Source organism: Thunnus thynnus, chromosome 20 (genome assembly GCF_963924715.1).
Source record: "Thunnus thynnus chromosome 20, fThuThy2.1, whole genome shotgun sequence".
Lineage (NCBI taxonomy): Eukaryota > Metazoa > Chordata > Actinopteri > Scombriformes > Scombridae > Thunnus > Thunnus thynnus.
In genome coordinates this window covers 24,412,842-24,430,437 of record NC_089536.1, presented here as the reverse complement: position 1 = coordinate 24,430,437, position 17,596 = coordinate 24,412,842, and the positions used below count along the sequence as shown (strand labels likewise).

At 41.6% G+C, this 17,596-nt stretch overlaps 2 protein-coding genes across 6 annotated transcripts; both read left to right on the top strand.

Moving 5' to 3' along the window:
• The first annotated feature begins 4,253 nt into the window (after positions 1 to 4,253).
• mettl9 (methyltransferase 9, His-X-His N1-histidine) lies at positions 4,254 to 9,579 on the top strand. 5 transcript variants are annotated; one of them, XM_067575592.1, is made up of 6 exons: positions 4,254 to 4,415; positions 5,597 to 5,696; positions 6,710 to 6,900; positions 6,980 to 7,189; positions 7,510 to 7,694; positions 7,804 to 9,579. In XM_067575592.1, the coding sequence occupies exons 2-6, from the start codon at positions 5,601 to 5,603 to the stop codon at positions 8,031 to 8,033; spliced, it is 912 nt and encodes a 303-aa protein (XP_067431693.1). In that variant the 5' UTR covers positions 4,254 to 4,415; positions 5,597 to 5,600; the 3' UTR covers positions 8,034 to 9,579. The 5 variants fall into 5 exon arrangements, with proteins under 5 accessions (XP_067431693.1, XP_067431692.1, XP_067431694.1 ...); XM_067575591.1 differs by having other exon boundaries at positions 4,255 to 4,415; positions 5,535 to 5,696; XM_067575593.1 differs by lacking the exon at positions 4,254 to 4,415 and adding an exon at positions 5,089 to 5,371.
• Positions 9,580 to 10,677: 1,098 nt separating this feature from the next.
• LOC137171583 (ER lumen protein-retaining receptor 2) lies at positions 10,678 to 16,935 on the top strand. Its single transcript, XM_067575594.1, has 5 exons — positions 10,678 to 10,953; positions 12,414 to 12,514; positions 12,706 to 12,864; positions 13,594 to 13,846; positions 15,565 to 16,935. Exons 1-5 carry the CDS (start codon positions 10,863 to 10,865, stop codon positions 15,597 to 15,599), a joined length of 639 nt encoding a protein of 212 aa, XP_067431695.1. The 5' UTR covers positions 10,678 to 10,862; the 3' UTR covers positions 15,600 to 16,935.
• Positions 16,936 to 17,596: the final 661 nt, after the last annotated feature.

Below are 17,596 nucleotides of genomic sequence, written 5' to 3'. Positions count from 1 at the left end.
CATAAAAGAAACAGTATCCATGAACCTTTGGCATCATTTGAATATAGGGGCTCAAAAATAGGTTTGGGAAATGTGCTTATGTACTTGTTTTAGCTGAGAAGATTGATACCACTCTGGTGTGCATCAAGTATAAAATTGGAGCCAGGTTTCAGTTTGCTTAACTTGGCATAAAGACTGGAAACTGAGATGACACTGGTCTTACAGGTCATATGCTGGACTATTTCTTGGCAGGGAGCAGTGACTTTCTGGAGTCTCTGCTGGTAGTCTGGCAACCAAAACAAACAAGATTTAATTAGTTAGCTTCAGAGTTGCTGCTAGGCTGTAACTTTACTGTGTTTAATGGATATAATACTAATGATAATATCAAATGATGGCATGGTGAAGTATGAAAGATTACTGGATAAGATTAAGATATTTGCCACGGTTTTGCAGGAATGTTGAGAATGGAAACAACAGATTTGGTTGGCACTGTCTGTTTTGAAACACTTGCAAGAAAAATCATATTACACATGCATTTTGAAAGCAGTAACCCCCCACCCCACCCCAAAAGAAAACAGTAGTGACAGGACCGTAAATTGAAAGGCAAATGACAGCTTAATAACACAAATTTCATTAATCCTGTTAAAGATTTGTTACTTATTAATCAAAGAAAATATATTTTTTAATGAATAAATTGTACATACTTAATGAAATTTCCTCATATGAGCTTTTACAAACTCCAGCCGACTGAAGGCCATTTCACACGCTGAACATTTATGGGGTTTCTCTCCTGTATGGGTCATCTGGTGTCTCTTCAAAATCCCTGCACTCTTGAAACATTTGTCACAAGTTGGACATTTATACGGCTTTTCCCCCGTATGCATCCTCATGTGTGCAGTAAGGTAATAAGACTGAACAAAGCCCTTGCCACATTCTTGACACTGGAACGGCCTCTCCCCGGTGTGATAGTGAGTGTGTACTTTCAGCTCTGATGCTGATCTGAAACTCATGCCACACTCGCTGCATGAGTACGGCCTTCCCTGCGTGTGGGTCAGATCATGTCTCGTCAAGGAGCTCGCACTTCGGAACAGTTTGTCACAGTGGGTGCACGGGTAGTGCACACTGGTGTGTAATTTCGCCACGTGAAGGTCTAAGCTTCTTTTAAGTGCATAGGCTTTTCCACAGTGTTCGCAGCAGAAGCGCTTCTCCTCGACGCTGCTGTGACAACACAACCTGTGGATTCTCAGGGCCGCGTTGGACTTGCAGCCTTTACCGCAATTCCAGCAAAGGAAGGGAGCCTCTTTTGTGTGAGTTTGGTCATGAAGTGTCAGAGCAGATGCATACCTGAATGCTTTTGGACACTTGGGGCATTGGAAAGGGAGATCTCCCATGTGGAACCTCTCGTGCCTGATCAGACCTCTCAAATCAGTGTAACTTCGTTCACACAAGTTGCAGGGAAAAGGTCCTCTGAAGTCATGCACTTCGACATAGTGCTGGTTGAGGTCTATAAAGCCTTTAAAACTCTCACCACACTTAGTGCATGGACAAGGCTTATGTCTCAGATTATGCGTTTTAAGTCATGTTATGTCAGGAAATGACCTGTTGCATTCTACACAATACAGAGAAAAATCAACAGGTTTGTTTCCTATGTGTGTTTTCCAAATTTAGACCCTTCTTACTTTCATCTTGCTTTAAGTTCTTGCCCCTCTGATTAACCTGATACAGCTTCTCAACAACCTGTGATTCCTGTCTTTCATTTGTGTTTTCCTGTTGTTCTTTTGCTTTATTTCCATTCTCCAAAAGTGACTGGTTCTGCTCTTTAATGGCACCAAGTTGGACATTGCTACTCAATGGGCGGAGATCTCGTTCCGTGACAGAAGGTGCTCCCGCACCAGAAGGATCCTTCAGTTGTTTCTGATTCATCAGACATTCTTTTTCATGAGTCCCATTGTCCAAAGGTTGAAATTGGAGTAGGCCACAAACTTCACCTGGCTGTGGGTCTTGAATGTTTTCATCTTCAAGCACCTTGGAGGTCAGTTTCTGCGGCTGTGGCACTGTGATTTGACACACTTTCAATTCATGTCTCTTCAGGTCATACTGGAACTGAAAGAGTTTCTTACAATGCAAACACTGGTAAGGTCGTTCCCCTGTGTGGGACCTCTGGTGCCATCTCATATCTGAAGCACGACTGTAGGTTTTACCACATATGGGACAAGTCTTGCTAGTTGACAGAACTCGAGGACCCCTCTTGGACTGCTCTTTTTTGAGTTTTATCGAAACATTTTTCATCTTCAGACTCTGGTATTGCCTGACCGGTCTTTGGGATACAATCACCACGGGTGCATATAGTACAGGTGACAGAATGACATTTGATACATTGATGTTTTTAACTTGTTCATCAGTTGTGTTGTTACTGACCTCCTTGCTTTCTTGTTTCATGCAGTTTGCAGTCTTACTCAGGCTTCTGACTGGGTAATCACTGTCATCTGTGGTTCTGACTAATACCTGAACCTGCTCATCCTCTCTAATATCTGTCACTGAATTCACATCTCCAGCTGAGGGCTTGTTCTCTGTGGCCTCCTTAGCAAGAATTTCAACATTATAACCAACTTGAACCTCAACTGCACAAGAGTCTGAGCTCATCTTATCTCCATCCAAAGATTCAACATGCTGAATAGAGTATGGAATCTCCTCCTCTACTCCCTCATCACTGCTAACAAAAGACTGATTCTTCACACAGCTGGTTTCAGTCTCTCTCTTCTTTGGTTTTTCACTGTCAGCCTTTGCATCTTCATCACTTTTTCTTAATGCTGTAGTTTCAACTCTCAGTTCTTTGTTGAATGCATCCATGTAATCAGTTAATACATTTGTAAAGGATGTTGTTAAGGGTGGCAGACAGAGAGCTGAACAAATGCTGGTGCCAACAGTTAGATTATCTGAAAAATTTAAATTCATAGTTGCTGTTAGATAGATGGCCAATCTGCCTCCACATATGTCCACAAAAAGATGTAATTATGGGGCCGTGAATTTGTAACATTATGTAAAATTTCCATCCACACTGTACTGCATGTTTACCATTTTCATTTAATCGATTCAGATCTTTTTGATATTCCAGAAGAGACCGACAAAAAGGACTGAAGGAGCATCACTGAGCATACAGGCAACCTTCTTATGAGAAAGATCATATTAGTCAAACAGTTTAACATTTGGGGAAATAAGACTTATTTGCCCTCTTTGAGAGTGAGATGTGTGATTAAGAAGTTCTGGGACGATTGCTGTGACTGCTGTAACAAAGTCATCCAGCAGCCCATAATTGGCCACAAGTTTCTGCTGGACAGTTTCCCAGATTGCTGCAGAGGCCAGTGGAAGTGGTGGGACCAGCAAGCGCAGATATGGCAGGGAGAGCGGGATCTATGAGTGATCAAAGATTAATGACCCGAGTTATTTAGAGAGTAGTGGTACAGAAACAAATCATCTGGTGATTCAGGAAAAGCCAGCTATGATAAATGGGCAAGGAGTAGGAACTACTAGTAAGAAATAAAGTCTGGAGACCAAAACCATTTAAAATGTGACATTTTGATGTCCTTCATGTGGAGCATGGTTTTAGAAAGAGTTCTAATGTTTTAGGTTTGGCACATATATCACCAACAGCATTTCATTTCAGTTAGATAGAAACAAAGTGAAGAAAATGAACACAGAAACAGGTGCTGCCCATCACTTTGTATGCCTAATTAAAGATGAATTTAGACATGGCTTGAGTTTGATTTCATAAGCCGCACGTTTAGCTAGAGACAATAAAGCGTTGAATTAACACATTTTGAACGGAGTTTGGGGTGTCAGGTGAAAGAGAAGCGGTCAGTACCGGGGTACAGTAACCACATCACTGCACAGCAACAGAACTGTGCTGCACAAACCAAGCTGAATAACACATAAACACTCTCAACACGGGAAGACGGTAATATGTAATAAATATTTCGAGTGTTCGAGTTTTTTGTTGAATATGTCACATTGCAGATACAGAGGACAAAAAAATTCACACACGCTGTTAAGTCAACGAGATATTTTAGAGGATAAGGAACGAGGCCACGGCGATGATGTCACATGATAAGAAAAAAATAATTATTTATCCGAGCGCTACCTTTCCTCTCAGAAATATGATGCATACTTTCGTCTTCACCACACTTATGTTCTGTCCTCAACCCCCCCTCCTAAAAAAAGCCTTAAACGATGGAGTCCATTCCGGACACATTTAGCGGTTACTCAGGAAAGTGCATGGATAATATCAAGGAAATATGCGGATGTGAGTTTTGTTGTCATAATAGGCAGAGACTTTACAGGTGAAACACTGATCAGACGATCATGATCAGACAATGGATTCACAGGACTAAGCTGGCGAGTAAATAGCAGCTGGTTTTTAAAATCCACCGCACCCTCAGGTTTGTTTGTTTGTTTGTTTGTTGTCCTGGCGTGTTTGTTTACAGCTGGCTGCCTTTACACGAAGCTGAAGTTAGCCTCCGATTCGGAGTTAAAGGAAAAGTTGAGAGAAACATAAATAATGGTATTTAGCTGCTGATTCTCCGTTTTTGCACCACTTACACTTATGAAGGAGTGGTAGACATCGTAGCAAAAGCCTTAACACTGTTTAAACTCGCTCTCAGATTTGTTAAACCTTTATTTTGTTTATGAAAACACAAAAAGGGCGACTTTACTTCATCCAGACTGCATTTGACCAAGTATAAACCAAAAACAACTATTTTTAGACTTATCAGATCTGGACTGTATTAACCAAGGGCTGCAGAGAGTCATTAAACATAGTTTCAGATTTGTGAAACCTTTATTCTATTTGTTAAAAACTGAAAAAGGCGATTTCACTAATCTTACTGATAGAAATTCACAGCACGATCCCACGTCTCTTCATTTCGTTGGTTAGGGACAAGTAGAGCTCCTCTTTCTCACTTAAAAACAAAGGTAGAAAAGTTATTTTTACCTTTTGAAATACAATTACCTATCTCTCTAGAGTTAATCTTCTAATCTGTCTAGTGTGGTCTGGGTGGGGAAAAATAAGTGAAATCGCCCTTTTTGTGTTTTCATAAGCAAAATAAATGTTTAAAAAATCTGAAAGTGAGTTTAAACGGTGTTAGGGCTTTTCGCTACGACGTCTTACGGTTTACGAATCGGAAGCTAACTTCACGTTCCGTTTAAATCATTCCGGACACATTTAGCGGTTACTCAGGAAGAATTTGCGGATGTGACTTTTTGTTGTCATAATGGGCAGAGACCTCACAGGTGAAACACTAATTGGATACTTTTAACACATGGTCAGACAATGGATTCACAGGACTAAGATGGCGAGTAAATAGCAGCTGGTTTTTTAAATCCACCGCACCCTCAGGTTTGTTTGTTTGTTGTCCTGGCGTGTCGGTTTACAGCTGGCTGCCGTTACCTTCTTAACCATCATCTAATTCTAACATCTCACTGGCCGCTCTGTCAGCTGTCTGTCAGCTGTCTGTCAGCCGTCCCACTCAGGGTTGTTGTCCATTATGTGTCACCTACAGCTGAGGACAGTGGTTTTTGTTGCGTGGGTGCTGGCTTACGTCGCCTTTCTGCATTCCATCAGGAGGATGTGGAGCGGGAAGTACGTGCGCAGTCCGCTCGTCCGTTCACTGTTTGTGAACATGGTCAGCGACAGCGAGGCGGCCGCGATGGAGACACAAGAGGTATGAATTATTGATAACTGTAACTTTACATGGTCATACTTTGTGCCAGTTTTGACAGACTAACAATATTAAATGCGCCTGTGAAGACTAGACTCAAATGTTTGCACATTTTCCCGGTAATCAAGCTATACAGGTTAAACTTGTCAATTTTTAAATGGAGTTTGGTACAAGAGAGTACACATGTAAGACAGCTAAAGAGGGGGCTGACAGCTACTTTTAAAGAGGCTCAGAGCTACAGATATTTGGGATAATGGATAATAAGATGACATTTAACCATAATCACATCTTTGCAATCTTTGTATTAGAATAGTCATCCGCACATCACAAAACCACATGTATCATTGAGAATACAATAGAAAAGTATCTGCACACTGGAATTAGAGCTCCTTTAAGCCTTTATTTGTGACATTAGTAAACATTAATATGAATAAATGTACAAGTATCATTCAGAAACACAGTCATTCAATCAGCAGATCTCAAAAAATCCCCCAAATATATCAAGAATATTTAATTGAAGATAGGTGCTATATGTTGCAATATAAGAAGGGAAACAGACATATGGTTAAGATCTAACACGAGACTAAGCTAGTTTGGTGTTGCTAGCCAAGGGGAGGCACAACTAAGCTATCATTGCTAATGGTTTATCTTACAAAGTACGTTAGCTGTATATAACTAATGCTCTGCTCATACCCTCTTCACGTAACTTGGAACTCATACAGACATTTACATACATTGTTTTGCTGACTCTGCAACATGTGAGCTAGTGTTTGGCATAGTAACCTCATCAATTGAAGAACTGATAGAGACCTGTCAGCCTATTTTCCCTCGTATTTTCCTGTAAACCCTCTCTGATTGGTCTTGCCTCCGTTCTGTTCACTGAAGATACAAAATTACAACTCTGCTGTCTTCTTTAGTGACAAACTGCTCAAAGCGCAGAATTATTCAGGGCTATTGAAGCACTTAATGACTGTAAATTTGAATTGTTCTATTCTTTTCTTTTCCTGTTAATCTAGTGGTATCGGTGCAATCCTGACCTGCTCGGAGAATCGGTGCGACACCTGTTCGTCCAGAGCCACTTGGACTCAGGCACTAAGGCTTTTCTTAAGCAGAGCGTGGAGAAGTCTGGCTGGATGTTCACTCAGCTCTACCACTCTTTCGTATCAACCGTCCTCAGCCCTCTGGTCTCACGCACCTCCATTAACGGGTGAGTACATTAGCACAGATACGTCTCTGCCTCTGTTTCACCTGTAGCGTATCTCCCTCTGACGTGCTCTCTGTCTCAGGTTTCTAGGTCGCGGATCTATGTTTGTATTTTCTGGGGAGCAGTTCCAGCGGCTGCTCCACATCGGTCCGGAGTGGAGGGCCGAGAGACTCCTGGACCTCGGAGCCGGGGATGGAGGCGTCACAGAGGTGATGGGAGTCCATTTCAGAGAGGTTTATGCCACTGAGGTCTCACCACCCATGAAATGGCATCTCCAGAGGAAGAATTACAGGTGAGCAGGTCTCTCTGTTGAGTTTCATTAACAGTAGAAACTGTCCTGAAAATAATCTGCAGATTAATCAATCATAAAAATAAACATTACAACAACAGTCCTACTCAATGCTCTTTGTTGTCCAGATTGAATTAGTGCCGGGGTATTAATGTACATTATGCTGACTAAATGCAGAGCCCTTATAGTGCAGGAAAATAGAAAGTAACCTCCTCATCTGAAAATCCTGTTTTTGCTCATCTCTTGTGATTTTAAAATACGGGACACTAATGAACAAATACTGTACGCCCCTCTTTCTCTCTGCGCCCTCCTGTCATGCTCAGACTGCTGGGTATAGATGAGTGGCAGCAGCCTGGTTTCCAGTATGATGTGATCAGCTGTCTGAACCTGTTGGACCGCTGTGACGATCCTCTACATCTCCTGCGGGACATCAGGCGGTCGCTTGTTCCCAACACTGGAAGACTCATCCTGGCTGCGGTGCTTCCCTTCCAGCCTTACGTGGAAGTTGGTCAGTTGAGAATCGTTGCCTCATATGTTAAAGGAATATCGTTCGCTACACTCTGTTGATTTAAAATACCAAATTAAACCACCCTGTGTTTTTTTTTTTTTCTTCTTAGGAGGGAGATGGCAGCGTCCCAAAGAACACCTAAAAATAAAAGGAAAGGCGTGGGAGGAGCAAGTAACTAACCTGTCCAATGAGGTTTTCCAAAGGGCAGGGTTCGAGGTGGAGGCTGTGACCCGGTTGCCATACCTCTGTGAAGGGGACATGTATAACGATTACTACGTTCTCGATGATGCTGTTTTTGTTCTCAAGACCTCAGATGATAGTGACAAGTCTGTTCATTGAATAACAAACGCCCTGTGGGACTGTCGGAGCCCCTTAGTTTGCTAACTTATCTTTATCACGGTAGGTTGCTCCTGGTTGGATTTTGGTGCAATTTTCATAAGCTTCATGCATAAAACACAGTATTTCTGACTTGTTTAGAATGGGTGAGTCAGGTGTGAAGCTCAGGTACTGTGGTTCCTACATTTACCAGCCATCCTGTGTGACGTCGATACCTCTACTTTTAAGCAAAAAATATCCGAATGGCAGTCTGCCGCTGTTGAAATGCCGCAGAAGATCAAGTCTTCTAAGACATACATGTTGTAGGTGTTCATTCTGTAAAGTCTGTTATCTGTGGGAAGTGTTTACTGTCAGTGGTTCATCATATCATACTGTCAATGGGAAGAATCATGGTTGAATCTTTGTTGAAATTGTACATTCATTATTTCTGTGTCTCATGCCAATGGTCAGTTTATACATACTTGCTGATTTAACCGATCTGAATTGGGCTGCTTATATTTTAATGGTACTTTTTTTAACTTGGGGTCAGTGATTGGGGGGTGGGGGGGGGGTAATATGAGGCCTTTTTAAAGCGAGCACATGAAACTTAAGTTGAACAACGGGATGACAGTTAAAGCTGCATTCATCGATTTAAGTTTTTTTGGCCAACATAACAAAACACAACATGTTTGCCAAAGCAACTTTATGGTAATTGTGTAAGCAAGCGGTTACTTATCTACACATCCGACAATATTGGCATTCATTTGGAGTCGTGCCTCTGGATATTTGACGAATGTTAGTCCAGTATTCACTCTCTTTTAGCTCCATTTTGGTCTTCACCAACACCTGAGAAAAATATCTGTCGCTATAGCTGCTAAATGCTCCACTATGTTCACCAGTTCATCTCTAACTGTGTCTGTCTGCTGTTTAGTGCTGGACAGGTCGTATGCAGTTAGTTTGTAAGAGTTTTTCCCTGAAAACAGCTGCCTGTTGTGGCAAAATACTAAAGCAATGACTCAAAATAGACTAAAAGGCTCCCTAGAGCTGAGGGGACTACAGTGTTGAGCGATTCTCTGTGGTTTTCATCACAACAAGAACCCCTTTTACATTAGACGTTATCATCCGATCCATAGTTTATATAAAAAATATTTATTGGTGCAGCTTTAATGCTAAAAAATAGTTGCACAACTAGAGAAGAAGCATAAAGTGAGTTAAACTCACTCGGAAATTTCACTTACACAGTAATTTCTAGCTAGAGTTAGCTAACAATAGCTAATGTTATGCACAATAAACTAGTGGCCCAACTGGACCTAGTCAGACTATAGCAGCAAAAGACCTGAGTGTATTGAAGAGTGTGTGTTTTATTGTGTATGAATTCAACTTTTCATTTGTAAGAGAAAAATGGTTTTTCCTTCTTTGAAAAGTTACATGGTCTCGCTTTAAATCAATGTTGGGTGTCGAGGATGTTACTGCACAATGGTCTATTTAAAATGTGCCACAATTAATGCAATATTTGTAATGAAATACTGTAATGAGTTCCAGAATAAATATTCTGCCTTTCTAAGCCTAATTTTTGTGAACGTGGTGTGTGATCAGTTGGAATTACAGTCAGTTTGTTGCAGTGGTTCCAACTCGAGCTCAAGGGACACTACAGAGAGTTCCCCTCTCTCAGATAGGGTTTAGTTTCTCCTTACTTCAATTCACAGCATGTTTGTACTGCAAGAGATAGTTTCAACTAAACAACTAACTTCAATGTTTTGTGTTGAAGAGCCCAACCACACTTGGTGCTGCCAAGATACAACAATATGTATTGTGTGAGTTTTTCCTGTTCCTGTTCGCTGTTTCACACTTAAAGTCCTCCTCCACTCAAAACTCTGTTTTTCTTCTTGTTCCTACAGTGTGATGTTTGAGCTTCTGTGTGCAGAATGATGTATGTGCAGAGTTTTCACAATCATCTGCTGAAAGTAGAAAGTGTATCTGTGCTCATTGAAAATCAGCTGGGCTTATTAGTATGATTTGTGACATCACGAGTAGTTTGGAAGCCAATCCTGGTCCAATGTTCAACTTTCACAAGTGTGATGTGGAAACTTGAAGCCTCCAGTGCACAAACACTGAGAATGCACCTTACAGTGAAGTAGGTGACATCTTGCAACAATCTGCAGAAATATACACAAGGAATGATTATATACAGGTGAAGCTGTTTCTTTGGACTGGTAACAGGATAAAAATAGTGCAGAGTGCTGAGATAAATATTAAATGGTAAAAAATTAGGTTAAGATTAAGGATTTAAAGGTGGTTATTCTACTTTTTTGTGGATAAACCATATCAGACGTTTTTGTTTCAAGTAGAGTCTTAATTCATGTCTGGAGAGGATCTTTCATGCATATAACGCATAATGTTCCTGCCTAATTAGCCACAGAACAAAATGTAAGAAGTATGACTAGCTGCTAAATATTTTCACGACATAGGTAAGATTAATTTCCTGGTGAATTTCCTTGTACTTGGCAATTAAGAGCTTACATAGGAAATCCTGATTTACGATCTTTTCCGCTGACCTTAGAGGCAGCATTTGGAAAACATAATTTATGCAAACAACGCATCTTTCTCTTCTGATTGGCTGGGGACACGAGCGTCTACCGTCTCTCATTGGTTACTGTCGCCTTGGCCACGTCCCCGAGCCACGTCGCGCTTTTACTCGCCATTTTCCCATCTTCTGAAAGCAGGATCAAGTCTATTCTCGTGTCACGGTGTCATTCAAACACTGCGAGGTCACAAATTATCCATCACCGGAGACGAACTGAGCTCTTTTTAGAGTCTTAAGTCGGTTTACATCTTGCTGGATCTCCCAGAAATATGAACATTTTCCGGCTAACCGGCGATCTCTCCCACCTAGCAGCCATCATCATCCTGCTGCTAAAAATATGGAAAACCAGGTCTTGTGCCGGTGAGTAGCCGCATACTTTCACTTACAGTTTGTACAAGCTTGCACAGGGTGTGACCTGTCATGTAAAGGCGCAGTTGAACCAGCCAAAAAACGGCTGCTATTGCCTAACTTCCACTGTAGTTATATCTCATTAGCCAGCTGCCAGCTAACGTTAGCTAACTTAGCTGGCTAGTATCGCTGTCCATCTCACCGGTATGCCTTGTCATCAAATACGGACTCTGACACTGTTAAGTTACGGTCACCAAAATGGCCAAATGTCAGTTGAGAAACAGTACATTTCCTGTTGGGAGAAGTGGCATTGACGTCTGACTAGCAGCAGCATATTTTGACAGTGGTGCGGGCCCCTGAATGAGCTGGTGTTGGAGCTGGGGACCAGAGAGCCGCCGCATTTGTTAGTTTCAGCATGTAGGGCCTCGTCGTTTTCAATTGTTGGGGGAAATTGAGCTAGCTTCATGTTTGACGCTGGCCCCCTGTTATTCCTCTGGTTAGCTCGGTGTGACCTCTGACGTGGCAGCAAACAGCAGTTGGAGATGCAAAGTCAGTGACTGAGTACGTGCTTGTTGCAGGGGAACAGTTCATTGTTGCAGATTGTATTATCATGGTGAAACTTTGCTGTGTTTTCATGCTGAGCTATGCTATGCTTTGCTGTTCTTCCAGTGGTCAAAGGTTGGGGCAGTATCACTGCAGGAGTTTTGTCATTACTGCTGTTTGCTTGAGATTAAACCAGATAGAGCTGCACAAAAGTCAGCTGCATATCAGACTGTAGTCATCAATACTAGACTTCCAGCAGCTAATGCTGTGTAGCTAATGTATTATAACAGACAGCACTAGGCTGTGTTTGGCTGCTAATGATGAAGCATTGATCACAGCCCCCCTGTGGTCTCACAGTGGGTGTGACTGAAGGGAAACATGTCATCACTTGCGTCAACAGGCCAGGTAGATAGAGAGACGTGTAACAGGTGCAGGTGAGCATGAAGACTGTGGCGTTGCACAGAACACAACCCATCCTGCTAACTGCTCATTAGAGGGCTGCAGTGTCACTTTGTAATAACACATGTTCCTCAAAATAACTACATGTCATCAACAGATTAACAAGCAGATGATCAGGTTTTAAATGACATTTTCTGTTTCATGTGCACGGATGTAAGTTGTAAAACAGTGCCAGAGGTCTGTGGTTTACTGTTGGGGGTCGGTGTTACAGTGTTTAGTCAGTGAGTGAAGCTTTATCTATTCAGGAAATCTGATTATTTGGTTTGAGATGTTTCGGTTCGCTTCTAAAATATCATTCTTCAGAGTTTACAACCCCACAGACCAAATGTCATTTTGTGCATTGCATCAGAGCTGTGTGCATGGAGAGAGTGCATTCCCCAAACTGTCCCTTTTTTTTTTAAATGCAAAGAGATCAAATCTAATTCATGGATGTAAATAATGTTCGAATGCCCTCTGCTGTCTCTCTGCAGGTATTTCTGGAAAGAGTCAGGTCCTGTTTGCCTTGGTGTTCACCACTCGCTACCTGGACCTGCTCACCTCCTTCATCTCTCTCTATAACACCACCATGAAGGTGAAACACTCACACTTTGCTCCTGTAGCATTGTTTCTGAGCACTAAACAAACAGTTTGTTAAGGCTGACTGACACTCCTTTGTTGACTAGAGGTGTGTGTCATTGCTGATGCTTAAGTGCATGTATGGCACCAGTGAATGGTCACCTTTAATGTTCTGGACGGCGTCCTGTGTGTGTGTGTGTGTTTCAGATCATCTACATCGGATGCGCATACGCCACTGTGTACCTGATCTACGTGAAGTTCAAGGCGACCTACGATGGGAACCACGACACGTTCAGAGTGGAGTTCCTGGTGGTCCCTGTCGGTGGCCTGGCCTTCCTGGTGAACCACGACTTCTCTCCTCTGGAGGTCAGAAATCCACCACAAACACACTTCTATACTGCAGACGCAGGTCCGATGATTCAGCTTGTGCCATTCATACTAGACAGACGTCACAGGTTCCTCTCAGATTGTCATTGTTAACAGAGCCTCCAGGCTGCAGTGTAGTTCCTACACTTCCCTGCTAAACCATTGAACGACAACACCACCAAACAAAGATTCACTTCTCATCTTTGCTCCTTATCTACACTCTTGCACTCTCTTGCTCACATACACCAGCATTTATCTTATTATCTCTCATTCTTTCTCAACTTCTTCTCTCTACCACTTCTCTAAAAGTTGGTTAAATTACTTTTAAATGTCAGTATTATATAAGTTAATGTCCATCCCTTATTTGGAGGTGCTGTGACTCCACGTGTTGACAGGAGGTTAAAAGACAAAACAGTAAATTGGGAATGTGTCAAGTTGTGTAGGTTGACTTTTGCTGCTTGTGACCGATCAGATCAATTATACACATGCAAAAATGTAAAGAGACCAGTAAATTGACAGGTTGTTTTTAAACGTGTATGTGTGTATATGCAGTATTGTTGTAAACAGTTCAGTTAGGGCTGCATGATGTGTAAAACGCCTACATGTGGTTTGACATACATCACATTGTCGGTATGAATGTGCAGAGGCTCAAACCTGCGTCTTTAAGATTCCACCTGAATGATTGTGACCGCATCACTAAATCTGACATCTCTCCTCTCTTCGTTCCAGATCCTGTGGACGTTCTCCATCTACTTGGAGTCGGTGGCCATCCTGCCCCAGCTGTTCATGATCAGCAAGACGGGTGAGGCCGAGACCATCACCACCCACTACCTGTTCTTCCTGGGACTCTACAGAGCCCTCTACCTCATCAACTGGATATGGAGGTTCTATTTTGAGGGATTCTTTGACATGATCGCCATCGTCGCCGGGGTGGTGCAGACCATCCTCTACTGCGATTTCTTCTATTTGTATGTAACAAAAGGTGAGTCCTGCTGCGTTTTTTTACGGTGTAATAGTTTTCCTCTTTTAAGTGGTTACCTTCAGCTGTTAAATAACGCTCCTGCTCATCATCGTCATCTTCTTCTAACTGGCAGAGTTACGTCAGCATTTTAATATAGCCCAAGACATGTGATTGGATGTGATTCCAGTAGTATATTAATATTTGTAGTTCATTAATATGTCTGTAGTTGGACAACAGGCTGGCTGACAACAAAAACATTGAGCTAGTTTGTTGTTACAGACGTGTTTGTCTGAGCTGTTCTCAAACCCAGAGATCTTTATCATAAACTGTAGTCAGAAACCTCAAGTTTCCAAACATACCAGAATCGTCAGGCTGAATTTTGTGGAAATGTGTGTAAAATGATGCACGACACACTAAACTGTGTTGATGATTTGATGTAATATTGCAGATGTTAAAAATAGGTCTTTGGGTTTGAATACTTGACTCAGTGAACTGTTGAAGTAAACAGATCTAGAATACATCTGATATTGAGATATGGAACTGAAAGTTACTCTCATGGTTTATTTAAAGGACATTTGCATACCTCAGTGGTTAAAAGATCAGTTCACCCAAATTACAAAAAGTGTTGTATTGAGCTATGCAAATACTGTAGTTTCACGTCTGCCAGAGGTTTTGCCTCCACTCCAATATAATGCAGCTGAATGGAATCTCCTTCTTTTTTAATTGAATGTAACCCTCAGCTCTTTTGTTATTCAGTAATTACACTTTTCCTTATCAGGGTTAGGGTTATTACTGTACATTCAGAAACACCAGTGTATATGTGCATGTGTGAAAATAATTAGGAAAAAATTAAGTATAAAAATAGTAATAATTGGAATTTCATTTGCTGAGCTCACAGCAAGTAAATAAAACTTCTGATTTATAAAAATGACCTGCAGTCTGGAGCTTTTACATATAAATAAACGTCACATTCAAATGAGCTCACATGATGCTGATTGAGCCTATCACCACCAGGTAAACCTCTCTCTATTTCACACTATACAGAGTTTTTAATCTGGTGTCAGGTTTGACATTCCTGCACTGACCAGATGAACGCATACTGAGCATGCTCTATGATCAGAGTATACACACTAGAGACATGAATGAGGATAAAATAATGTAATCGTGCGACTATTCTAGACTTACCAAATGCTATCAGACCGAACGGATCAAATTCTGATAGTGAAACGACTCATTTCGTTTGTGTGACGCTCAAAACAGCTTATCCACAGTTTTACAGCCGCAACAGTAGCGAAAGCAGCGAAAGTTTCAAGCCTGTTTCACCTCCTGACAACAGCCAGCATCACTGTGCCGGGGGTGTGGGCACGAGTGCGCTCTGTTGCACCCGTCACCACACCCAACAGTGATGTCAGTTCACCTTCTGTAGACACCTTTACATCACTGCAGCATAGCGAGGAGTCCGACAAGAAAAACAAGATTCACAGCAAGTGTTGAGTTACACTTGAAGAAATTCAACAACCTCATTTCCTTCTTCTTTATATTTCAATGCCCTAGTTACTAGTCTCTCTCTCTCTTAACATTGCTGCTATACAGGATTTAATACATGAAGTTCTACATTTTCAGGCCTCTAAAAACAAATCAAATGAAACAATCTGAGAAGGAATGTCAGTCTTGTCCATCTGTCATGAGGACCGTGTGTGTTTTTTTTAAAAAGTTAAACCCGTCCCGTCTCGTTTCAGTTCTGAAAGGAAAGAAGCTGAGTCTGCCAGCCTAAGTGCCAAAGAGGAGCGTTTTGGCAGACTTAAAGAGGGGGATCGGAGGGGGGGAGGAGAGGTAGTGGACACCTCTGACACCACCACCACCACCACCACCCCCCAAACCCCCCGCCATCCACCGCCCGCTTCCTCCTCTTCCCCTCCCGCCAGAGTAAGATGCCTGAGACAGAGAGCGAGCGGGAGCTGCTGGCCGCACCTTCCTTCCTTCTGATCCAGAATCAGCGGAATCAGAAACAGAAGCTGGTCCGCCGCGGCTGTCGGATTTCTGTTTGACGCATCTTGCCTTAACTTTTTTTATTACTCTGTATAAAGGAAGGAAAAAAAAAAAAAGCGAGAAAAGTTTTCTACATAAATAAAAATGTGTACGCTGAAGATTTGACACATCGGTGCATAAGAGCTGAAGATGTAAAACTGCCTATGATTTGGCGTTGTATGATATTGAAGCGGACTTCTTGTGGTGGGATAATATTGACTCAATTGTTTGTAATAGTATTTGCAATTGAAATAAATGTGCATCGTTTTTTTTTTTTTTTCCTGAATCAATTCGGGGAGGAATTAGTTGAATCCTCATCATTTTGGGTAAATGATTCACGTTTTCTCCTCTTTTTGACCAGAATGAATTCCCATGTAAACAGACTATTGTTTTTAGTTTTTAGTTCCACTCCCTTTGTAGAATGATTTTAATATAGATGCCATAACTTAAAGTTCTCTTGTCAAAAAAGAAGGAATTCAGATGTAACTTGGGAGCGTATTGTTGTTTAAATGCCTTCAAAATTGAGCAGTATGAGTGTCATTTAACTTCATTATATTGAACAGAAGTGCAACGCAACATGATAGCAAATGACTGAAAAGGAGGGAAATGAACTCTCATCACTGTAAATGGCTTTCTTCATTCGAATAGCCCACTCATCACCCAATATCGCCTGTTATTCTACTCCGTTGCCTAGCTAATTCCTATCAGATGACTTCACTACATGTTTGAGACGATGAGTAAATTCACTGGTAATGTGCTGTAAGTGAAGTATCACTACAGAAATGGAAGTCTTTCATTTTTCTTTTTAGGTGCAGATGTATTTATTTTTTCTTCTTCCTGGTTTCCAATAAACAGAGTCCGTAGAATTGTCCACCTGTTGTGTATAATTTTAATCTGAAGAGCTGAATCTCCCTGTCTGTCTTGGGAGATGAGCGCAATCCTACGAACGCTGTTCCACTCAATTCTCAGTAGTTCTGGAGACATATCTGCTTCTGTTTTAATTTCATGCTGGTCATTCCTTTTCATTTCTTGCCGGAGCTTTTGCATGATGTTGCCACCACGAATAAAGAGTTTATGGGAAACTTTTGTCTTGATGTGGTTATAGTAACGTGATGGGAATCACAGTTGTATGAATGCAATTTGGAATGATTTATAAGTGTTTAGGTAGCAGCTTTATTGACAACTTGAAACATTTTCAATTAAAAATACACTGAAACATTTCAAAATATTTCTTCATCCTTCTTCCGGGGCTCTGAATGTGTTCTTTAAGATACTTTTCAATGAGCTTTGAGAACATAAAGCACACTGACAGTCCAGACGCCCCTGTGGTTAGCTCACAATCCTGCTCTGGTTTGACACAAACATGAAACCTGACCTTTATGCATGAATTATACTGCTACAAAGATAACCGTCGGTCAGAGGCTTGCAGAGGAACAGCACACCTCCCACATCTGATCAAGGTGCTGTGTGGCCCAGCGACAGAGTAATGGATGGATTGGGCCCCTGAGGACCTGCTGTTTCTCCCACTATTTGGGGATAATAAACACTAGTAATGAATTAGTTCATGTTAAAGGTACCCTGTTGTTGGTTTTAACACCAGTAACTCTACGGATCAAACTTTTTTACGAGTGAGTCCCTGTTTGTACTTTGTACTCATCATTCCACTGATCCTCAGCTGGCTACGGTGACGTGCAAAGAAATGAAACAATGCACCAACAAAGGCAGCAAAGAAGAAGAAGCTGG